This window comes from Onychostruthus taczanowskii, unplaced genomic scaffold, assembly GCF_017590055.1.
Source record: "Onychostruthus taczanowskii isolate IOZ18803 unplaced genomic scaffold, ASM1759005v1 scaffold145, whole genome shotgun sequence".
Classification (NCBI taxonomy): domain Eukaryota; kingdom Metazoa; phylum Chordata; class Aves; order Passeriformes; family Passeridae; genus Onychostruthus; species Onychostruthus taczanowskii.
This window is the reverse complement of record NW_024498630.1, coordinates 748,666-772,482: the sequence shown is the minus strand read 5'-3', so window position 1 is coordinate 772,482 and position 23,817 is coordinate 748,666. Positions and strand designations below refer to the sequence as shown.

The window sequence follows — 23,817 nt, the reverse complement described above, 5'->3', positions numbered from 1 at the left end:
TCTGAAATCATACATTCTTATCTTTCTTTGAATTCCAGAAAGCATCAGGGAGTTCTTACTTTTGAAACAGAGCTCAAAGTAATATTTGCAGCCATTCCAGCATCAATCTTGAGCAAATTTCAATTGACCATATGTCCAGCTTATGCACTGCTGTCTGTAAGTAGAGACCCCAGTGGATGAGAAGGATAGTGTGTGGTCATGTGAAGACACAGTCATATGCACTTGGAGGAGGCACAGATTGAATTAAATAGTTTTAATTCTAGTGTTTCCTGAAACAACATTTTAAATAGTGAGTTTTTAACTTACTAGTCTTGACTCTTTTTAATGGATGGATTTCATCCTAAGGCTCTTGAAAGAGCAGTCTGTGTAGACAAAGGCAGCAGTTGCCTTCCTAAGCTTTGGTGCAACTTCCTTTTGTGTGGCTTCAGGAAGTGTTACCAACATCAGCCTGGGATGATGGCAGACCTCGCGTGACGTGGAGAGGAGACGGGCAGTTTGTTGCAGTGAGTGCTGTCTGTCCAGAAACAGGTATGGCACCGCACTTCTTTGAAATACCAGCTTGTGTGAAGGGCTTCTTAAGCAGAATCTAGGTAAGGCCTAGATAAGGAATGTTTGTGATCTGTGGACCACGTAGAATGAGGGTGAGTTGAGCTATTTAATCACCCTTTTCTCTGTTCTGATGTTCTCAGAGCCATTTTATGGATACGATATTTTGAATGCTTTCTTTGTGGTTTGGTTTTCAGTTCAGTGAGATGCCAAGAGGGAGTACTACTTTGCAGATACCATCTGAACTATTTCTTTCACCTGCTCAAGCTTTAAGCAATACCTGATAGGCTCTTAATGCCAAATGGATGAATATGTTTGGGTTCATATACCCACTGTCCCTCATACTAGAGTTTAGCCTTGCACAAGTTTTTTAAGATACTGGTGATACTTTTCCCTTGGTTTTGCCCTGAAGTCAAAGAGGTAATGAGCATATGCATTATTTCTAAGACTGTAGCTGATGTTTTCCATGGTAAATGCTACTTTCTGAGCAGTTTAAATATATTGGTTAACATATTGAACTGCATGAAACTGCGCTGCTCTTCCACTGGTTTGAATTTTTACCTTCAGTACTTCAGATAAGGGAGGATTGTAAATTTATAGCAAGATTTTTAACGTTTCCATGGTGAAAGCTGGAGCGGAAGATGTTTATGACTGAACTACATCATACTGAAATTCCTAACAGAGTTCCTGTAGTCACTTGGTTGCTATGGGAGAACTGCCTGATACAGAATAAATTGTTAGCCCTTAAGGTGTACAGGAGAAATCTCCTTTTTATGCATGAGCATGAAAATTTGCTCTTCTACTCTCATAAAATTAGGAAAGTCTCTTCCCAGTTTTCTTAGACTTTTGTCTCATTGCTCTCTCAATCTGTAGGTGCTCGGAAGGTCCGGGTATGGAGCAGAGAGCTTGTACTGCAATCAACAAGTGAGCCTATCTCAGGATTAGAACAAGCACTGTCCTGGAAGTGAGTAGTACTGCAGTCTGCATGCCAACAGCCATGGTGCTTGTTCTTCCCTGGTCACAGTCTTTGATCAGCATCATTTTAATTTCTTCAGTGTTTTGTTGATTCTTTTCCAAAACTTGATGAAAGTTGCCTTCTGATTCAGCATGAGGAAGAGTAGCCCTTTAAACCCTGAAAATCCTGATACTTGCATCACAAGTGGGAAGAAGGGGTAGAGTCTTGCATAAAGTCAGTGTCAAGTAGGTTTGGGCTCAGCTGTATAAAAAGAAATATTACAGGTTCCTTTCCTAGTGCTGACATTTATTTCGTCACCTGTGGCTATCATAAGCTCTGATCTGTGCTGGATCTATGACTGTCTGAACAGTGCTGAGGAAAACACATCCTCTGCTGCATTTTTCTTCATGTCACTGGAAAAAAATGTGAGATGACTGGGGTTTAGAATGACAGTCAGTGATTGTGTGAGCAATGAATTTTCATTTGGCTCTTTTTTAAGGCCCTCAGGAAACCTGATAGCATCTACACAAGAAAAACCCAACAGACATGACGTGGTTTTTTTGGAAAAGAATGGACTTCTTCATGGAGAGTTCACCCTCCCTTTCCAGAAAGGGCAGGTCAAAGTAAGTTCCTTGTCTGGGCTTCTTTGATGAGAGAGTAATGGAGAAGAGGACTAGATATCTTTCAGATTCTAGGAAGAGGTTTTTAACCTAGTACTTTGTGCTTATCCTAATGGGAGGAGTGACCTGAAAAGAGAACAATGAAGAAGGCTGTGGAGAAGATGCCATGCCCTCCGCAAGCCCGTAGTACAAAGACACATAGTACAGGATGATTGTAGCCCTGGGGTACTTCTGTGCTCTATATACTTTGTACTAGACAAATGATTCAAAAGTACTTTTCAGCATGTCAGCCATTGCAAAGAGGTTATTTACTCGTATTATCCCAAATGAATGAGAAGCTGTTGCTAGGGCATTACTTCAGCTTCTGTGCTTGGATGCTGGGGTGTCTTTTGGCAGATGCTTAACTCAATGTCAAGGAAAGCAAAGAGAAGGCTGCTGTCATTTCTGTGGCCTCTTCACCTGTGGTCTTCTCAGGATGCCTTGTCGGAACTTTGTGATACATGTGGGCTCTGTTTGTATATTAACCAATGTACCTGTTGTTGTTGGAGCAACTCCTGGTCTTGTAAACTTTCTGGGAGCAAGAATATCAGCAACAGCTACGTTTGTTTCTGCAGGTTAATGAAATGCTTTGGAATGCAGATTCTACAATTCTGGCTATATGGCTGGAAGATGTGGAGGTGGAAAACTCCAACCCAAACACTTATGGTGAGAGCGCTCCTTGGGGCTCTGGCTCTTAATGCGTGCCTGCAAATGTTGTTAGCAGCAGGTACTTACCTGCAAGGTAGGGAGACACTATGGAGGCTTGCCAGTGGCTTTGAGACCACTGTGCTGGTGTCATGGTTTAACCATGCAGCCAGTTTAATTTAGCAACCAAGCCCCACAGTCACTTGCCCACTTCCCCACCAGCAGTATCAGGGAGAGAATCAGGCTAGTAAAAGCTGGAAAACTCATGGGTTGAGATAGTAACAGTTTACTGTGAAAAAGAAAAAGCCATGCATGCCATAAAAAGCAAAGCAAGGAATTAATTCACCACTTCCCTTGGACAGGCAAGTGTTCAGCTGTCTCCAGGACAGCAGGGACCCATCACGTGTAATGGTTACTTGGGAAGAAAAGTGCCATCACTCCAAATACGCACTCTTCCTCATTCTTCCTCTCATTTTATATATGAACATGATGTCATGTGGTTTGAAATATCCCTTTAATCAGCTGGGGTCACCTGTCCTGACTGTGTGCCCTCCTGACCTCCTGTGCATCCCCGAGTTCCTTGCCAGCTTGGCAGTTTGGCAGTACAAAAAGCAGAAAAGACATTGGCTCTCTGTAAGCCCTGCTTAGCAATAACTAAAACATCACTTACCCATGCTGTGTTCAAATCCAAAACACAGTCCCATACTTGACACTGCGAAGAAAATTAACTACCCCAGCCAAAACCAGCGCAGCTGGTGAGGAGGAACTGTTCAGCCTGAGTTGAAAGATCTTCCAGGCTGCTGTAACTGGAAGTGGTACAAATGGAATAGTAAAGATCTGAGTCCTTCATTAAACAAGGGTACTGTCTCAAAGGGTAGCTCGGTGAATTTTAGGATTGACTTTTCCACAGTGTGTTGTTTTCTTGTGCTGTATGTTGTATGACATAGCTCATGGACTGAAGACTAGAACTTTTATTTTAATTGCACTTAACCCACCCGTAGAAGGGCAGTGGTGGTTGGGAGGGAGGGTTTGAGTTGGGTCTCAAATACAAATACTACTCTGTAGTAACTATTTGTTTTTCTGCAGTTCAACTGTGGACCACAGGGAACTATCACTGGTACCTAAAGCAGAGCCTGCACTTCGGTAGCTTGGAGGAAAATCAGTTGGTGTCACTGCTATGGGACCGAGAGAACCTGTATAGACTGCATATCCTCTGCCAGGACTGGCATTACCTCTTCTACGACTGGCACTGGACCACAGACTGTGGGCTGGGGGAGAATAGTCAGCATATGGCAAATGTGGCTGTTATAGATGGAGGTAAGCAGTGGGACAGCATTCCTGCTCTAGGGTCAGAAAAGGTGGGGTAGCCTTTTGTATTCTGTTCTTCTTTTAGTTGTTTCTACAACACTTTTAGGAAGGGGTCCATGTAATTGATAGATGCTTCAGGGTTAGCTCAATGAAGATAACCACTAAGAGCACACCAAACATTTTCCTGTAACATTATTTCTGCTTTGAATAAAGAATCCAGGAAGAGCTTCACTAACATTTGGACTGGGGTTCATCTTGAATTTCTTCTCTTTTCTTCCACAGATAAAGTGCTTGTCACAGCCTTCCAGCACGCTGTGGTGCCTCCACCCATGTGTACCTATGAGCTCCAGCTCCAACAGGCAGTTAATCAGATTGCATTTCACACAGATCCCAGACATAGTGGGGACATGGCTGTCCTGGATGCTGATAACAGGATCTCTTTGTACAGATATGGTGAGAGCATGTTGCAACCTTGTTAAAAGAAACCCTGTGTTCATGAGAACAGTACCTTAGGAGACTAGGTGGTGGTCACTTAAATCTTTACACAAGATATACTTGGTTTAAGTGTGAGTTCAAGCTCTGCTCTCATTTCCAGTAGTTTGAGCGACATAGAAGCATTTTGGTGGTGCATTGACTTTGTGAGAAGACAGTGTTTGGCACTTGACTATGTCATTGTGCTGGTAATATTCCCCTGTACTGCTTGAGTGCAGCACATGGTATCTTGCATAAGCTGCTCTGATGGCATGATGATGACTGTCACTGGGAAGTGTCTGAGAACCTGTCTGGGGCACCCAGCATTTCACACACACAGTGTGCTGTGAGGAAACAGCTGGTTTGTACAGCAGTGTCGGAATGTGACTGTCTTCCTCAAAGTGAGTGTTAATGAGAATTAACATTTTGGCTGTAAAAGTAGGGATGGCATTTTCTGACTTTTTTAATACTTCCACATAGCATCTACTTTTTGTGAAGATTGAAGGTGGAAGGAGCTCTGTTGGCTGGATCTCTAAACTCTGCTTTGTTCTGCTTTGTGTTTGCTAGGACAAATTACAGTGAATGACTCTTCTGTCAAGTTTGGAGCTGTGGGAGGAAATGGCTTTAAAGCATCTGTAGAAACACCGTACCTGGATAAAATCTACAGGTAATATAGAACTACTACAGCTGTAGAGAGGAGAAGAGGGTTGTACCTGACTGGATGCTTTAGAGGTCACAGCTCTTACCACTTTTCCCAAGATTATTAAGAGACTATCGGATAACATGGTTTCATTTTATGGACACTATGCCTACAACTAGTGCTTTGAAACACCCTTTACTGAGGTCTCAATCTAGCAGAACCAATGACTGGTAATGACTGCAGTGAGATATCTTTTCCTGTGCCTTCCTGTGTCTGTGCACAAAGGAATGATGGTGCAGTGCCCAGACCCATGATCACATCACACAGGGCAACAGAGCTGCTTGCATGGTAGAGACAGTGATGAGGTTAAAAATCCCACATGCTCTCTGTTCCTAGAGGTAGTTGGCATGGAAGCAGTACTACATAGGGAAACAGATGGAGCTTCCTAGGTCTCATCCTTTATCTCCAGCTCAGCCTGTGATAGGATTAATGCATTGGGTATTGGTGTTTCTGCACTGGAGCCCTCCCAGCAATGCTGTGTATTTAAACAGCCAGGCCATGCTCAGCAAGTCCTCTGCCTGTTTAGTGAGGTGGCTTATTGAAATCAGGTTCTATTTGTGTCCCAAACTCTCCTATTTTGTGGCAGAATTGATGTGAGCAGCAGCAGCAATGAAGTGATGAATCCTCTGGGGCTCCGATTTCTCACCTGGCTGCCAGATGACAGCTTCCTGGTTGTTGGTCAAGGTCAGCGTGCTGCTCAGTCTGTTCTTCACCATCTGACTGCAGTGCCTCACGTGGCTGGAGCTGAAGAAGAGTGCCTGAATTTACGGTACTAGAGATCTGTCAGTTGTGGCTGAAGTCTGAGAATGCTTTCTGGACAGTGCCTAGAAGGAATTAAGTCTCTTATTAGCCTGGAGGCCATGAGTTAAGGAATTTGGCTCTCTACTGACAGGAGAACCAAACAGCTCATGAAGCTGCCTGCTGGTCAGCACTTGGCTATAGTCCTGATGCCTGCACCCAGCCTGGCAAGGGGGCATGCTAAACATGCCTGTATTAGTACAGAACTCTGTTCCTTGGAATTCGAGGCCCTTGGGGGAGAGGGGATGGCACATGACACTGAATTCCTCCATTCCTTTGCCCACCATTGTCAAGGTCCAGGAGGGGACCAGTAGCCATCAAAATTGCTGTCTTCCTCCTTCTTTTCCTCTTCCTCACCTGCTGGTCTTTGTGGGGTCAGTTGAGCTAAAACGAGACACAGAAGAAAGCCACCTGGGGTGCAGAAAAATGGTTCCCAAAAAGATCAGGAGAGCTGCTTTTTGCAGCACTCACCCAGCAAAGACAGAATGATTTGCATGTGAACTGTAGAACAGAAAAAGGGGTGTGTTTGCAGAGTGCTGCAGTGCAGACATTGACCAGCACAGTTAGGTGTTGCCTGTTGGCTGGAGTTGCTGGTGCTCTGTATTGCCACTGTCAGCTGACATAGTTGTGAGAAGACTGCAGAAGATCCTTACATGAACAAAGTATGTCCATGCTGGAGATGTGCATCTTTTCGTCTGCCTACAAGAAAGGCAGGAACGAGATATCTGCTCTTATGTGTGTCTGCTGTGACTGACGTTCTGTATTTCCTCTTGTCTTGCATCAGGTTGTCGGTGCCTGTTGATGGAGAAGTGATCAGCCTGTACTGCAGCCCAGTGACCAAAACTGTAGCCCTGCAGCTGACTGATAGACGGATCCTAAAATACCTGTGGGGTAAGCTGGCCCTGTTAAAGTATCTGGTCTTAGGTGTAGTTGTTACATATTTCTTAAAAGGTTTAATGAGATGATGTGACTTTCAGGGACTTGAGTGACTCTTGCAGTGTAGTTGGTGCTGCTTTTGTATTTTCTCTCCTCCCAGAAATGGGCTGAAATTAGTGATTTGTGTCAGAATTCAATTAAAGGTAACTTTATATATATACACATGCATATGTTAACATGAATATGTACATGCAAAGTTCAGTACTGACTGGCTGCCACACTCATAGGTCTTCGCTCTCATTCCACAGTGGAATAAAGGCACCTGGAAGTTACCACCTTTTTGTCCACTGTGTCATGGATTTCTGTGCCAGCATTCCTCCCCTCTTTCAAATAGTGTAGCTTATTCCCAGTTCTGGTTTTCTTAAGATAAGTGTCATATGGTTTTAATGTCTTGAGATTTTGTTTGGCTGGAAAACAATTAGATCTTCTTTGCTCCTTAGAGGCTTCTACTCCAGTCCTTGAGCCCTGGCAGAGTAGCAGTAGCTCTGCTGTTCAGTTCCCCTACCGCTGTGTGCAGACTTCCATCACGAGGATCAGTGGTGAAGTAAGTGACACTGCAAGCAGATTAAATTCCCTACTCAGTTGTTTTCTGTGCCAAAAGTACACCATGGTCTTCTGCCCAGGGCCCAGTGATACTTGTTCATGATGTTCTTCATAAGGCCCTTTGCAGAGCTGAAAGCTTATCTTCCCATGCCTTCTGGAGCATGGATGGATTGCAGTTAACACCCAATCACCTTGTTTTATGAATACAATAATTTCATTAAAAAGTGGGAAAATTCAGATTGGAAATTTCTAGCATTTACTGCCACACTCTTTTTGAAATTACTCTTTTCGTTGGTTTTATTTGAACTTAACCTATTAGCAAATATGGCTGCACTGAGTTACTGCAGATGTGTCCTGCTACTGCTTTTTTCTGTTGGAGATGGTTTCTTGATAGTTACAACAGCTTAAAGAATGACCAGCAGTTTTGCTGGTATTTCAGAGGTTTCCTTCCTTCACTGTGCATCCAGCTGTAGGAAGCTGCTTTGCTTTGCTCTGTAGTGGAGCTTTTCGTCTGGTATCTTAGACCAAGTGCTGCTGAATAGAAGAGCCTAGCATTTCTAGATGGCTTCTGCTTCCATTTTGTGACTGTACAGCTACAGGGTAGGTCAAGCTGGATTTTTAGCCAGCAGTGTTTAAAGATGTTCAGTTTTTAAGTCCTCATGGAAGAGAGTTTGGATGACTTGCTGTCTGGCTTCTCTTAAGTAATTCACGTGAGGTACTCATTACCTAATTATAAGGTATTTCAATCCAGTGCTTGTCAGTGTTGTGAAAGACTGGAGGTTGTGGTAGCTCATAATTGTCATTATTTTAATTACAGGAGGTGATCTTGGGCCTCACGGATCGATGCCGGTTTTTTGTTAATGATATTGAGGTACACAGCTTTTGCCCCTTGTTTCCTGCCCTTTTCCTCTGCCAAAGGCAGCTTCTGTATTCTGGTCTAAACTGATAATGTTCATCTTTTTACAGGTTGCTTCTAACATCACATCATTCGCAACATACAATGCGTTTTTGTTGGTGACAACCAACTCGCACACCTGTCAGTGCTTCTGCTTGAAGAACTTGTCAGTGAAGGGTAAATATCAGCACTGGCTGCCGGTTGATAACTCATAGCATTTGTCTTGGAAACACAAGATGTCCCCATTTTTCACATCCACACCTGTTGTATTTGGGTTTCTCAAAGGAAGTGTTAAAGATATGAGAGTAAGACAGCTGCTTTCAGAAATCTACCACAGAGCAAGGAGCTCAGGCAATTATGACAATTATGACTATGTATCAGTATAGGTGTTTTTCACAGGGAAGAATATTTGTGCAGTAGTTGACCCTTACACTGTTTCCATCAGCCTAGCCCTGCATGCTCTTGCTTCCCTCCATGCTCAAAAGAAGTCTGTGTGCTCTTTGAGGGTGTGTGATAGGGAGGGGATCACTGTAGAAAGAGTTCTGGTGGTGTCTGGCTTTGAGAAGTGTGATGGCTTTGGTAAAGGCAGGACAACAACTTATTGGTCCTTTTACACTCTTCGTGCTACTCCTACCTGGTCTGTTGAGCTTTGTCATCCTGTTGTGCAGAAGACACAGCTCTGCTTTGTGTACAGCTTCAGCAGTGATCAGCACTCCACAAGGTCTCATCCTGTCAGGAATTGTTGAAGATCTCTGTTGTACTGGTGGATTGGTTGGTCCACTACAGCCTTGCCTGGCTCCTGCAACATAGGAGGTCCTAAATTGGGCACTGAGCTGCATGTGCCATTATGCTGATAAATGCTGTCTTCAGCCCTCCAGGCTAGCCTGAGCAGTGCTGCTGCACCCAGCAGTGAGACCCTGCGGAAGGTGGAGCGAGGTTCACGTATCGTCACCGTCGTTCCCCAGGACACCAAGGTGGTGCTGCAGGTCAGTGCTCTGCCCATGTCTGCTGACATGTGCTGTCAGGATGTGCAGGGCTCTCTCTGTTGCACCTTGCCAACCTGCAAACAGTGTGTGCAGTGCTGCAAAGATGGTGCCCTACAGTGCTGCAGCAGAGCACCTCACAAATCTCCAGCTGCCTGGCTGGATGCAGAAGGATTTTGAGTGTACCTGTGGGACTTTGGTTCAGTAGAGGTAGATAGGTATGTGCAGAACTGGGAAGGACTATTCGAGTTCCTAATGGCTGGAGTAGTGCTACATATTGTGGCCTCTCACCATGAATCTCAAGACTCACTTCCTAATATTTACTAGCAGCCCTCCATTAGCCCTGGCGCTTAGTTTTTTTCTGAGCTCACTCTTCAGAACTGCCAGAGATTCACAGAATGAAGAAAAATGTAATTTGAGAGGCACTTCTGGAGGTGTGGAGTCCAACATCCTCCTCAGAGCAGGACTAACATGAAAATTTGATCAGGTTGCTTTGGGTCATGCCTTGTTGGGTAGAGTCCAACCTTCTGAGGAGGGAATGTTTCTGGACTGAGAGAATGGTCAGGTATTTTTCCACAGTTGTTGAAATTGCATGTCCTTTGAAGTGAACAACCAAGCCCACGTACTTGCTAAGAAAGACCTAAGAAACTGGCCAGTCCTCACTTTTCCCACAATGTTAGCAGAGTAACTAAAGTAAGTAACTGTGTGGATCTTGTGTTATAGATGCCAAGAGGAAATCTGGAGACCATTCACCACCGTGCTCTGGTTCTTGCCCAGATTCGGAAGTGGCTAGACAGGTAAATGGTGCTGCTGTATTCTTGTCTTCCCTCCTGCGGTCTGAGCTATTAGAGGCTGACTGACCTGGAAAAGAGAGGGAAGCTTAACTCAGGGGAACAAAACTGTTTCTAGGGGGACCAACTAGAAGTCTAGCTTTCAGCTGTGTCAGGTACTTCTCACGTCACCACTGAAGGGCTGAAAATTGTGTGGGTGGGAGAAATCTTCATCCGCGTGTGCTGAAATTGCATGGGTGGGAGAAATCTTCATTGCTCCATTCTCCAGACATCTCAATCACTTTAGGATTAAGCTGGCTGTTTTCCATTTTTTACTGAATTCATTTACATTGAAATTTTCAGAAAGGGAAATTGATACAAAATGTAACACTCTTTTAATGGAAATAAAAATAATCTAAGTTCTGTATTGCTTCATCAACCTTGCAGGCTGGTGTGTCCCACTACAAAGTTCAGCAATGAACTGTATTGACCTTGCAGATTTTTCTGGAAGACTGTCTACACAGCTTATTGTGTAGGCTGTTCTCATCGCACTGGTTCTGTTCTTAGCTCTAGTCGGTTGCCTTTATTTGCATCTTATCCACTAAGTAAACTGTCCTGCTTGACTCATTCTTCCAGGCTTATGTTCAGGGAAGCTTTTCAGTGTATGAGGAAGCTGCGAATCAACCTCAATCTTCTCTATGACCACAATCCCAAGGCAAGTCTGCCCAGCTCTCTTGTGTTGTTTGCCATACTAATCTACCCCAGTGGATTCACTGAACAGTGTGCTCAAAAGTGTGGGTGGTACTGCTTTCAGCATTGATGGCTGTTCTGCACTGCAGCATCATCATACAGACAGATCCGATTTAGCATTTCCTTCATCCTCTACTTTCAGACAATGTTTCTGAATTTATTCTTACACTTAGTGTACCTGTTGTTGCTGTTCAAAATATCAGTGGTAATACTCCTGTTCATTTCAGGTGTTTCTGGAAAACACTGAAACCTTTATCAGGCAAATAGATTCTGTGAACTATATCAACTTGTTTTTCACTGAACTGAAGTAAGTATAAGTCTGCCAATGGAAGCATGCATGTAATCAGTGGTGGTACATTATTATGTCAAAATATTGGCAACTCTTCAGTGTGGGTGCAAAGAATCAGAAATCTGGCATGTTGAGTCAAAGGCTTAAGTAGGCTCAATAGTTTCAGGGATAGCATGTCTTGTTGGAAATTCCCGTTTGCAGGCAGCCATTAGATTTTTGTAGCAAGTAATTAGTACATTATCTGCATGCTTTGACTTCTCTGCTGGTTTGCTGTAGAGCAGTAAGTGAGAACAGATAAAGTTTTGTTCCGTCATAAAGAGGAGCAAGGTGGCAGTGCATATCTCATCTGAGGCCAAGATTATCCTCCATCTGAGGATCTTGCTTGGATCCTCAAACCAGGTCCCCTGACTTCTCTCTTAAAGGCTCAGTGATGAGGCTTTACAGTGATGGTAGTTTCAGAACTTCTCAAGCTTGCTAAAGTCAATAATTGCAGGAACTGGTGCTATCACTTAGGTGTTTGGTTTGATTTTCAGTTTTGACCTGACCAGAAATAACGGCAAATTGCTTATTTTTCTGAATTGTTCAGTGGATATATCCATAGTGGATTTAGTGAAAGCTGTATCTTGTAAATCTTGTCTTCTGATTTTTTGGTGCTACTGAAGTAATTGTCTGACCAGTTTTAGGGGTTTTTTTTAATGCCTGTCTTGGTTGACAATCAGTTTGGACTGACAGAGATTTTTGGAGAGCTTCTTGTTAGTGTGGCAGTTAATGAGTAGTTATTTTCTGCATGCATTTGAGTTCCTTAACCTTATTGTCTTTGTTCTGGGCTATGTGGTGGACAGTGCTCTTATTCACATTACCTGTTTTTAAATAGAGATGAAGATTTCACGAAGAGTATGTACCCGTCTCTGAATGATAGCAGTAGCAGCCAGCCACGCCAGCATCCTGATCAGAAAAAAGTAAACCTCATATGTGACGTGATGAGAGTTGCCATGGAACACATTGACCCTCAAAAGTGAGCACTTTCTTACTGTAGGTGAAGGAACCATTAGAGGGATTTCTAGTAAATCATTGGCAGGAAGCAAAGGTGTCCTTGACATCAGTTATTTCGGCCTAGGTTTTCTGAGGTGAGCTTGTGCTCCACAAAATTAACTATACCATGCCTTGCTTCTGCTGAGCATGCTGTCCTGGAAACATCTAATAGTTCCATAGATAGCACACCAACATTTTACTACCAGAATTAAAATAATAGATGCAGGACGCTTATAAAGGTTTAGTATCAGTTTAGGATCAGTCTGTGTGGGAATGGAGACATGAGCAAGATTTTCATCTTGGTGAGCTGCTGACTGTTGGAAGCAGCTGGTCCTTTGGAAAGATAGCACCTGTTTCATTTGATACTGAATTGCTTTGTAAATGATCAGCTCCATTTTCCTGATTGATTACCTTTCTGGTAATCATCCTCCTTGGATGAATCAATACCAGATAAAGATCAAAGCTGGGAAAATAGGATAATAACAGTGCCTGGTGAAATGGTGTTAAACTATTGACAGCTTAGTGGAGAGGGGAGTGACAGGTGGTGAGTAGCTGCTGAGCCTTGAGAATTTAGACACTTTCCAGCATACTATTTCAGAAAACAAAGCATTTGCTTGGCTGGAAAAGCTATTTTGAAATAGTAAATGTGAATCACAGAATCAAAGAATTTCTAGGTTGGAAGGGACCTTTAAGATCATCGAGTCCAACCCATGTTCTAACACCTCAACTAGGTCATGGCACTAAGGAGATGAATGGAAGTATAAATAACACTCTAGAACGCTGTCCTTTTTTTAAAAAAGGTTATTTTTGTGCCAGATTTCATTTGGAAAACTGTCCAGCTGTCTGAACTTTCAGGGAGAGTTTCTTCATCATGCTGGCTGACATGGTAAAGAAAGCTCATTCTACTCAAAACACACCTCCAGCTTTGTGACGTGTTTGGGAGGACATGCTGAGTGGATGAACCTTTCTGGTATATTCTTTTCCTGTGTTTGCTGCCTTCTTCTAGGAGGATCAAAGTGCCTGAGCAGTTTCTTTCTTTTTTTCCGGTTTTTTTTTGTTTGGTTGGTTTTTTTTTTCCTACTAAGACATAAACTAGAATTTTCACAAACTCTGCCAAAAAAGAAATAAGCTGTGTTTCTGCCTTCTCACTTTCTCATTTGCTTCTTCTCTTTTCTTCAGATACTGCCTGTCAATACTGACAGCACACGTGAAGAAGAGTCCTCCAGAACTGGAAATTGCTCTCCAGAAGGTTCACGATCTTCGAGGTGTTGTATCAGAAACTCAAAAGTTTTGAAAATGGGTGGTTTGCAGGAGCTTTATGTGAAAGAAACTTCTCTGTCCAACCAAAACTGTTAAAGGGAAAACTTCCCCATCTGACCATCCAGGAGCCTGGCAGACTGGCAGTCACATTTGCACCACCTGAGCTGGGACCACCCCCACAGCTACATTCCCCACACTCACCGTCAGACCAGGATTCCTTGCCAGCTCCACGTCAGGTTTCCTGTAGCAGAGTCTCAGACTTCCTGATCCTTAATATAATTTAGTCTCTGTGCAATAACTAAGTAACAAAATAGCAGCTCCAGCTAGTACCTCTGAGAAGGGACCCTGAGCAAAGGAACTCCTGGCCTGTGAGAACTTTTATACCTTTGCAGTCTATCCCTGCAAAAATCTGGCAGTCCTCAGCTCCTACTGTGTCTCAGTGTCTCACAGGTCTCTGTCCTCTTTGTTAGGCAAAGGGTTGGACTTGAAACCAGCTGTGTGTTTAGGTACAGCAGCTTATCAGGTAAGATAGGCTGCTGTACATGCCCTCAGCTCACCTTTTTGACTAGGTCTGCTGGCAAATACCCCAGAGTTAGACCTGTTCTCACTTTCCAGTTGGAGCTCTAGCTCCCCCAGCGTGGAATAGGAAGTTCCTATTCTGATTCTGGTATCCGAAACTAGCAAACTTTGCCTTTATTCTGTGCTGATCCTTCGAGTTCAGCACAGTTGCACACTCAGTGCTGTGGTTGGGATGGTCCTTGAAGTTTCCCAGTAAAGGCAAAGTAACCCTTCTGCAAGACAGAGCAAGCTGCTAGTCTGATGGTTTGTCTCTGATGTCAAGGTTGTACTTGATGATGCATCCTTTCTTCACACCTGCTGATGGTGTAACAGGTCATATGCTGCTTTATCTTGTTGCAGAAAGCATTATGCCAGATGTCCAAGGTGTGACTGCAGAAGAAGCACTGAAGTACCTGCTTTTCCTTGTGGATGTCAATGAATTGTATGATTATTCCTTGGGGACATATGACTTTGATTTAGTCGTCATGGTGGCAGAAAAGTCTCAAAAGGTCTTGGCTTGTAGTTCCAGCTAAGGAACTTATTTTTCTACTTTCTGAAAGGTTCTTTGTAGTCTGCAGATCAGCCTGCATGTTTTGTTAGTAATGGCTCTGTACCCAGGCAGGATTCCAGTTGCTCAGAAGCCCTGTGTGTGTTTGGATTGATGCTGGGCAAGTGTCATGTCTTTACATCCTTTGGTTCTCCTTGAGCACAGTTTTGAAGATTTATTTGTGTTCAAGGTGAAACAGTGTTCTTCTAGAGCAGCAGGGCAAAAAAGCTCTGGGGAAGGGAAGGATTGGTATCAGAAGTTTTGTGACTGCATGCCTTCCATTCTCTGTTCTTTACTCTTTATTCCTGCTTATTTATTGGTTCCCATGATAATAGCATGTGTCTTCATGTGGGTTTAATGTGAAATCTGTGAACTGAAATGCCCGTCTGCATCTTCAGAGTTTCCTCATGTTACAGCAAATTCTGCTGCCTGTCAGTTAGGACATCCTATTCGTGTTAACAGGTTTTGTGGCCTTTGGTGTGAGGAAGTTGATCAATTTTATGGCTGCAAATATCTACATAATCGTAGATAATAAAAAACAGCATTAGATAAGACACATAGGCTTGAATTTTAATTGTTGCCATCCTTTAGATACTGTTGAAGTCTGTGTGGAAGCCTGGTAATTCAAATTAGTAATTTCTGGCAAGAGTATGTGCACAAATCGATTAAGATGGCTTATATTTGGGGGAAAAAAGCCTTTTTTGGTGTATTACCATGTTTCTTCAAATGTGGAAGTGTCTGTTGGTGCAGATGGTGGATAATAAGGATTTTAGCAGATTAACTCAATTGCCATTTTTACTGTTCTTTGCAGGACCCAAAGGAATACCTGCCCTTCTTAAATACCCTCCGGAAGATGGAAACCAATTATCAGCGATATACAATAGACAGACACTTGAAGAGGTACACAAAAGCTCTTGGCCACCTTAGCAAATGTGGTAAGTGTCCTAAGGAGGATTTCTGCAGTGTAACATGTCCACTTCGGAGAGCCTTTGAGAGGAAATAGCTAAAGAAAGAGAATGATTGCATAAGATCATCTTCCCGTCTGGTAATGGGTGGTGAACTTCTGCTACTTGCTTTTTTTACTGTAGCTTGGTGCAAGAAGAAAGAAATGTTTACTCCTCTGTGGTCATGAAGTACATGAAGTCTTGTGTTGTTCCTGTTCAGGTGAATTGTGCCTGGTTAATATCTCTGGCAAAACCTCAAGGAAGTGAATGCTTTGATTTTACAGTAGTAGAATGGGTGATCTGCCACCCAGGCACCTCTAGTTGAGTCATCATGTTGTGAGCCCTGTCTGGGAGCCAGGAGGGCCATATACTTTGTCTTTGATTTTTACAACAAGTAAATTATTTCTGCAGGTCCTGAACACTTCTCTGAATTTCTGAACTTGGTGAAGGATCAGAATCTGTATTCTGAGGCCTTGAAGCTGTACCTTTCTAGCAGTCAGGAGTACAAGGTGTGTAAGCTCATGACAGTGCAGTGTCAAAGATTTATATTCCCTTGTGCAATTGTTAGGATCTCCTCAGCACCTTGCATGAGGCCAGGAATGAAACTGCAGCTGTCTGTGTTCGAGTTCTGTGGGCCATTGCTCTTCCAGTGTTGTCTGAGACCCTCTTCTCAGATGACAGCTGGAATGACTCTCAGTACTAACCCTGTGCAACTTGGTCATCAGTGTTGTTATTCCTTTGATTCTGTGACTCAGAGAGCACCTGGAAGTCCTGGTTCTTCTGCTGCATTATCTTGTAGTGTGCTGAATAACTCCCATAACCTCAGGAAGACTTCTCCCTGTTTTGACTTCTGTGTGGCTTGCAGATTATGTGGGGACAATTTGTTATCCATAAACTATTCTGAAAAGTGCTGAAGAATTTGGACACTTTTAGATATGCTGTTTCCTAGTACCTAGTGTCCCTTATTGGTTTCAATGTTACTGAAGAACTTCACCTTGTCCAAGGCTGAGATAAAATGTAAATGCATTTAATATAAGCTAGTGTAGATACTGTAAATACACAACTGGCAAGCCTTTGTACAAGGATGAGTTGAGTGAGAGGGGAAATAGAGAAAATCGGTCTGTTTGCAGCACAGTGAAAGCAGAAAGGAGTCTTTATGCATGAGGGAGGTCTGTTTCTGAATGACTCCTTGGGAGTGATTTATTATTTGCCGTTTATCCTTCCAGTGAAATCCACTTGCCCCTTCTTCGTGGAGATAGTGAGCTTTGAGTAGCATGTGCCTATAGAGTTACAGGGCTTGCGTGTTCCCTTGTGCCAGTGTTTGTTTCCTAAAGTGGGTTGGTTCAGAGAGACATTCTAACAAAAACTGCTCATGTGGGTGGGGAGGAAGGGTCTGCAGTATCTAGTTTACCCAGCATTTGGTTCGGAGAGTCAGGTGCCTCCCTGTGTCTCTTGCTGTAGCTCTGTAAAGTGTCTCCATGTGCTATCATCAGCCCTTGGCTTGATATAGTTTGAAATGAGGTAGAAACTTCATGCCTAGAAACTCCTTGGAGAAGCTGGGTAAGAAGCTTTTGTTGATGGGCCCTTAATTTTTACTAATGAAGGACTGCTACTGACCTTTCTTTTTTTTCTATTTTTTTGTCCCTGTCTTTCAGGATATCAGTGATGCCTATGGGGAGTACTTGACTCAGAAGCAGCTGTATGAGCAGGCTGCATTGATATTTGCTCGTGCTGGCATCTTTGCAAAAGCACTTGATGTTTTTCAGAGCAGTGGCAGCTGGCAGCAAGCCCTGTGCATGGCATCACGGCTTGGTTACACAAAGGATAAGCTGTCCAGCCTGGCACAGAGCATGGCAGGTAGGCCTTGAAGAGATGTAAATGTATAGAGCAGAGTGGCTGCTGTTATTTATGGTTCACTTCAATTTTTCCTAAAATTCAATGAAAACTTCATTATTCAGCAGCGCTTTTCTTAAATGAGAACAAAGATCCCATATTTCCCCAAGGTTTGTGCATTTACACATGATCTTTGTTTTTCAAAGGAACCAAAAGATGCCGAAGCTGAATTGGTAGGCAACACAGGAGCTGCCAAGCAAACTGTACCCTTGGGTGCCCTGACTGCTTCTTGCATTGTTCCCTTGCAGCTGGTTGCCAGACTGCTCTTCCACATTGCCTCATTAGTTAACCCCAAGGAATGCACATGTGCTGAAGTGCCTGATGTAACTGAGGCCTCTAGACATTAACTGGTGCAAGTGCTGTGCCTATTCACCAACCTTAGAGGCTGCTGGATAATTTGGAGCTGCATGTTGTTTTCTCCTTGAAGCCAGCTAGCAGCTAGGACCAGCTGGTACATAAGGCTGTGTGTTGTCCTAAGGAGAAGAAGGTAGCTGGTCACAGAATTTGTACTCACTAGTACATGTCAGATATGAGGTGTGTTGCAGATCTGGTCTATATTTCAGCGAGAGATATTTCATCTATTTCAGCAAGAGAATGGAGCATCATTACTCAGAGGCAGAGTTTATGAACGGCCACTTAACTCAGAGGGAGTATGGCTTCTGGAAGTCCAGTCTTCCAGGGTCAGATACTCCAGTATTCACTTTTTCCATCACTTAATGTGATTTAAATCCTGCATGCCTTTAATGCTTTTTTATGGTGTTGTTTTTAAATTACAGCTGTAATTTAGCAATTGAGTACATGTGTGAGCAGATAGAAAGTGTCTCAGTGAGAGGGATTTTTCCTCTCCTTTGTAGATTTTTGGCACAAAATCTAACTGTTTCTGAAAAGCTGAAACTCCACTTTTTCTTGTAGGAAAACTAGTTGAACAGAGAAAGTATGCAGAGGCAGCCATACTCCTGGAGCAGTACACTCAGGTAATGTCATCACCCTCCTGCCTGTGGCCCAGTAATGCCAACTATCTGTCAGTCAGAAAACACCCATCCGTGTTTTCTCTGTTTTCCTGCACCACATGTGACTCCATGCATGCTGACAGCAGAACGGTCTGTGCCATTGGCCCCCTTGGGGAGGGCAGAGCAGGCCTGGGTGATGCTGTGAGCAGGGTGGGGATAAATGCTGTGTCCCTGAGTTTTTCCATTCCTGAAACCTCCCATGCTTTGGTATGAAAAATGTTTCAGCTCTCTTTTGTCTCAGAGAGCTGAAACATGAGGAGTGAAATAAGAAAGACAGAGTTCCAGAGGGATTTCCCCTTAGCGTGGGAGAAGTAACATAGTTCCGCTGAGTTAGTTTGTGGTTTTTGTTTGCTTGTTTGTGTTTTTATGTCAACACTTCAAAGTAGCTGGCATAGTAGTGTTTTCCTCTCTTGACTGTGGTACTGCTGCATAGAAATACCCATCCGAATAGCTTCTACCTGAACATGTATTACTAACAGGAGCAGCAACCCATGGTTGTTCTTTCCTTCTAGGACTATGAAGAAGCTGTTCTCCTGCTCTTAGAAGGGGCTCTTTGGGAAGAGGCTTTGAGACTGGTAAGACATTTCAAACCACAAGAACAGAAGTGGAAAGAAACCTGCAGAGTGCAAAAACAGAGGGATGTGATGTGGGTAGATCTTAGAATGATACCTTCTCTTCCCCTGATCCAGATTCACAAATATGGTAGACTGGATATCTTGGAAACCAACTTGAAACCTGCTATTTTGGAAGGTGAGTCTGTGCAAGTATCTAATATTTCTCTGTGCTATAGAGGCTAAAGAAGATCTTTGCTGGGTCTGTGGGAAGTCACAGCATTCCAGTACTGGAAGGTGTATGGAAGTATGCTTCCACCTAACTGATGCTGCTCAGTTAGCTGCACTTTCCTGTCCTCATTGCATCTTGAAGCTCTGCAGTGTCATGGGATCTTTTTAGCTTAGTCAGGCTCCTTTGGAGCTTTTCCAGACCTCACAGTCAAAAGCTGCAAAGAGGTCTATGTCTGCATGTCCATGAACAAGCAGAACAGTCCTTGTTCCAAAGCATATGTGGCAGCAGAGCTATGGACCAGGAAAATGGCTATCTGTTCTCTAATCTTTGATGAGTAGTTTTGAGCTAAAAAATTATTTGATGGCTTTATTCGCTCTTTCACACAGAAAGAATATTTTGTTACTATTGCTTGTTCTTCCTTTTCATGCTTTATGAGTTAAGGGATTTTTTTCTGAGCTTGTTGAAGGACTGTGCTTGTGTAAAAAATACTTTTCTGTTTCTCTTGCAAAAATGTTTATGTTTTGATTTTCTTAATGATCAGCTCAAAAGAGTCAGCTGATCTTTCTAGATTCCCAGAAAACAGCATTTCTTCGCCATAAGAGTCGCCTGCATGTGGTGCGAGAGCTGAAGGAGAAGGCCTGTGAGAACCTTCAGGGTTGGTATTGAAGTGCATATGACTTCCTACTGCATAAGTAACTGTGATCATGTTTTTGTTTGTGGTTTCTGTTTGCTGTGGTGGAGATGTGCTCTCCTTTAGCTCAAATGGGACCTGCAGCAGTAAAACAGCACCCTTCTCAACCCCTCCTCACTCTCTATTTGGAATGCGGTTATTCTTGTATTTTCAGTTCTTCCTTGGGTCACAGCTTTCATGCAATGAAAATGAACCTGAAAGTTCTTAAAAATGACACAGCATTGTCTCTGCAGTACCAACTTGACTGGGTGAAACAGTGCTCAACATGTCCTTGGTGCCAAGAATGCTGTGTCCTAGTCCAGATCTGCTGCACCGAGATTGTCATCCCTCTGATTGTACTGTTCAGTTGTCACGATCCCCACCAGGGCAGAGGAGCAGTGCTGTTCTCACAATTACTGTTTCCTCTTGTGTGCTGGCTCAGTGGGCTTGGGAGCCATAAGGCTCCCGAACATCAGCAGAATGACTCTGCCCAGCAAGCTACACAGTCAGAAAGCTTGAAGTAATTCTGACTTTTTTCCATACTATGACAGTTGTTACTATGTTTTGCAGATTATGAAGTGCCAAATTGCCCAGAATTGGAGCTTTTCTCTGAAACCAGCAGTGTTGTGACAGCCAGTGACATGAACAGCAAATATACACACAGCAATTCAAGAATATCAGCGTAGGTATCTGCCTTCAAATCAGGTAGTGACTGTTCTGGCATCAGCATTCAGGGGGTTAGCTTGCTCATGCTTGGCATGCTCCTCCTTGCAGCTGTGCGTGCCTTGTAGCTGCTTTAATTACAGGCATTTCATGGTTATTTTAACTCTCATTAAGGAAGGGAAAGAGCAGAAAAAGCCAAAAGCTACTAGTGCAACAGAAACAGCAGAGGAGCTGAAAGCACAGACTCTGGGTGGGTTCTGGCTCCCATGGATGTTGGGCATGTGGCCAGAATGGCTGGCTGTAGAAAGCTAGACACAGAATACAGGCAGAGCCTCTGAAACATTAACAGCTTGTGCGCATGTCTTGTGTTCTTTGGCCCAGGTTTCACGCTTGGTGTGTGGGACTTGCTACTGGATCTCATACCAATGTCTTCCCACGGTGGTTGTGTGCATTGTTTTTGAGTGCTCTCAAGATTGTGAGCTGCAGGGTGGGGTGGGGTGTGTAACAGGCTGGTACAGTCTGTGGGACCACTTCTGAATTCCCTGGCTGAATTGTGGAACAATACAGTTGTGGAGAAAATGTGGACTTCTTAGACACTTATTTTTCTTGTGCACCAGATGTAAACAAGAAGGAGAACGCAGCCTTAGTATACAGCATGAGAGTGTGCGGATCACTTAGGAATATTATGCAAGTAGGTCTGGTCTATGAAAGAAGTTGATTTCCTGTGATCATGGTTAGGAGCTGAGCAGGCTCTGGAGATGGCAGAAATTAAAGTGTTCACAGCCAAGCAGAGATCCTGGCCACCAGTGTTTTAAGTGAACCTCAACTTTGCCTGATAGTGACTACTGCTTTGTGCTTGGAACAGCTCCTGCTTTGTGTTGCAAACATGGTTTAACTTTGCTGGATCATGGAACAGTCCTTTTTGGAGCAGAGAAACAGCCTGACTCCTGTCTTGTGTTTCAGACCACTAAGGATATTGGTTGAATAGAGCTGAAAACATTGTCAGAGTACCTAAGGTTACACGCAGTCCTCTATCACTGGAGAAGGCAAGGACTTGAGGGACAAGTTTTTGCACACTGTTGATGTTCCTTAGACTTAACCCTTCTAACAGTTAATCCTGTTGTGCACACTGTGACTGAGCATGCTCTTTTCAGGCGATCCTCAAAGAACCGACGCAAGGCAGAGCGTAAGAGATACAGCCTGAAGGAGGGGAGTCCTTTTGAAGATATTGCCCTTCTGGAAGTCCTGGGAGAGAGTGTTCGTGCTGTTGAGACTGTGAAAGGTAGGACAGTTGGTGATCTTAATCCATGCTGAAGCTTGTGAGGATGAGGGACAGCTAAGGTAGGGTGCCCCCTCTTGTTCTTACTGTGTGTGCTGGAGAGAAAAGCTACCTGGTCCATACAGCTCTCTGCATTGAACCCCGGTTTAGCTAATCTGCCTCTGTGCTCAGAACAACATGAACTCTCTGCATTTGAAGTTGGGAGCAGAGAAAAGAAGCCTTTTCCACTACCATTTCAGATTTGTCTTGTTTTTGTTCTCAGACAGTGTAGGGGCTCAGTAGGAACAGATCCAGTTCTGAGTTGCTGGTCTCCTTCATGTGTGCTGATAGCAAAAAAATGCAGCTGTTTATTTAGTATACCTGTGTTGATTGCTATTTTATTGCTTCTGTTCCCTCCTGCAGGAGAGATACACATCCTTCTGAAGCAGCTTGTGCTCTTTGGTTATGATGAGCAAGCTGGGGCACTGCAGCAAGTCCTGGAAGAGGTTTTGCAGTTGATGGAGACCTCAGTCCCAGAAATCTGGACTCCAGACCTGCAACAGAGCTCTGTCAGCCTGGTCTGTGCTCATCTACAATACCTATCACTCTCACTAGACAGTATCAAGTGTTTAGCAGTATTTTGCATTCTCCAGAACAGAGCCTAGAATCCTTCCATGGCTTTCAAAATCTGGGATTTTTTTTCTGTTAGAGGTTCAGTAGATATTCTGGACAGGACCTGCTGAGTCAGTACACTATAGATGGGTATGACATGTATAGCCTACTGTGACCCCTGCACTAAATGCCACATTGGATGTGATGAGGTCTTCTGAGGCTTGTGTTGCCTTGTCCTAGTGGTGACTTGTTTTTGTAAGCTCCATTTTAAGCAATTTGTAGAATATGGGAACACTCCCTTCTTTTCTAGGCCTAGTGGTAGAAGTGCACTGAAGTAGGTCTTGTGAGGTGAAAAGCTACTGGATTGGCCAATTAAGTCTGAACCATATATTATAAGGAGTAAGTTACATAAAGAAGGGTTATGTCAGGCTTCTAAGCTTCAGCTTAATGCTGAATAAGGAAATCACAAGAGCTTTAGTTAGTTCCCTTCCAGAGTAAAAAAGTCTTTATTTCTAATAAGTGGTTTCTGAGCATTTATGGTGAACACAAAATGTTCCCCAGTATCTTCCCCCCAACTGCTGATTAGCAGGACTCTTAAAGACAGATTTAAATTGTTCTGTGTGACAGGGAACAGAGACTGCCAGATGAACTTTAAATATTGATGGTGCTGTAATGAAGCCAGTCCTGCTGAATCATGACATTTATGGTGCTGTGAAGAAGTAGGTGCTGGATAAGAGTTCTGTGTCATGAAAAGCTTTGTGAAAGCAGTTCTCTCTTTCTGCCCCTGTGTTAACTTTTGTGAGACATTACTGGGCTTTGATCACACCGATCACACTTTGATCCTGTTCACTTTGTACTGTGAGGTCTTCTGGTTTTGGACAATCATAGCAGAGTTTCCTTTGAGTGTATCGCTGCTTGTGCCTTGCGTTGTTCAGGTTGGAACATGGCTATTTCTTCTTACAGGTCTTGGGACCCAATTCAACTGCAAACAGCATTATGGCTGCTTATCAGCAAAAGAGGATGATGCCTCCTGTTGTACAAGGTTAGTTGAGGCTCTGTTAAGTTTGGGTGTGAAATGTCAGGGAGGTTAGTGGGCTTGGAGGCTCTCCAAGCACTGCTACCAGACAACAGTTGTACCAGTTACTCAGCTATGGTGGTTCCTTGCTTTTCTTTATGGTGTTCCATCCTGCCTTGTGGCACCTGAGCAGCTTTCTTAACAAAGTTTATTTTGCTATGAATTTATGTTCTAAAATGGTTTCAGCTTAAAACTGTCTCCTGTGCTAAAATATCTCAACTGCTCTTGGGTTACTGTGTGTGTAATGTCAGTCTGTTATAAGTG

The 23,817-nt window shown here is 43.5% G+C and overlaps 1 protein-coding gene across 1 annotated transcript in view; it reads left to right on the top strand.

Annotated features, from left to right (window-relative positions):
* The window catches only part of ELP1 (elongator acetyltransferase complex subunit 1), a 31,916-nt gene that overhangs the window by 6,009 nt on the left and 2,090 nt on the right, over positions 1-23,817 (top strand). The window contains exons 6-35 of the mRNA XM_041398356.1: positions 429-528; positions 1,420-1,510; positions 2,001-2,124; positions 2,736-2,826; positions 3,892-4,122; positions 4,396-4,566; positions 5,152-5,251; positions 5,871-6,053; positions 6,867-6,973; positions 7,459-7,562; positions 8,379-8,432; positions 8,528-8,633; positions 9,327-9,442; positions 10,163-10,236; positions 10,846-10,924; positions 11,187-11,266; positions 12,123-12,263; positions 13,460-13,545; positions 14,459-14,607; positions 15,457-15,580; positions 16,001-16,098; positions 17,245-17,446; positions 18,395-18,456; positions 19,005-19,067; positions 19,182-19,242; positions 19,817-19,930; positions 20,516-20,627; positions 21,763-21,890; positions 22,290-22,444; positions 23,442-23,520. Of these exons, the coding sequence (XP_041254290.1) occupies positions 429-528; positions 1,420-1,510; positions 2,001-2,124; positions 2,736-2,826; positions 3,892-4,122; positions 4,396-4,566; positions 5,152-5,251; positions 5,871-6,053; positions 6,867-6,973; positions 7,459-7,562; positions 8,379-8,432; positions 8,528-8,633; positions 9,327-9,442; positions 10,163-10,236; positions 10,846-10,924; positions 11,187-11,266; positions 12,123-12,263; positions 13,460-13,545; positions 14,459-14,607; positions 15,457-15,580; positions 16,001-16,098; positions 17,245-17,446; positions 18,395-18,456; positions 19,005-19,067; positions 19,182-19,242; positions 19,817-19,930; positions 20,516-20,627; positions 21,763-21,890; positions 22,290-22,444; positions 23,442-23,520 (3,385 nt within the window). The remainder of the gene's footprint in view (positions 1-428; positions 529-1,419; positions 1,511-2,000; positions 2,125-2,735; positions 2,827-3,891; positions 4,123-4,395; positions 4,567-5,151; positions 5,252-5,870; positions 6,054-6,866; positions 6,974-7,458; positions 7,563-8,378; positions 8,433-8,527; positions 8,634-9,326; positions 9,443-10,162; positions 10,237-10,845; positions 10,925-11,186; positions 11,267-12,122; positions 12,264-13,459; positions 13,546-14,458; positions 14,608-15,456; positions 15,581-16,000; positions 16,099-17,244; positions 17,447-18,394; positions 18,457-19,004; positions 19,068-19,181; positions 19,243-19,816; positions 19,931-20,515; positions 20,628-21,762; positions 21,891-22,289; positions 22,445-23,441; positions 23,521-23,817) is intronic.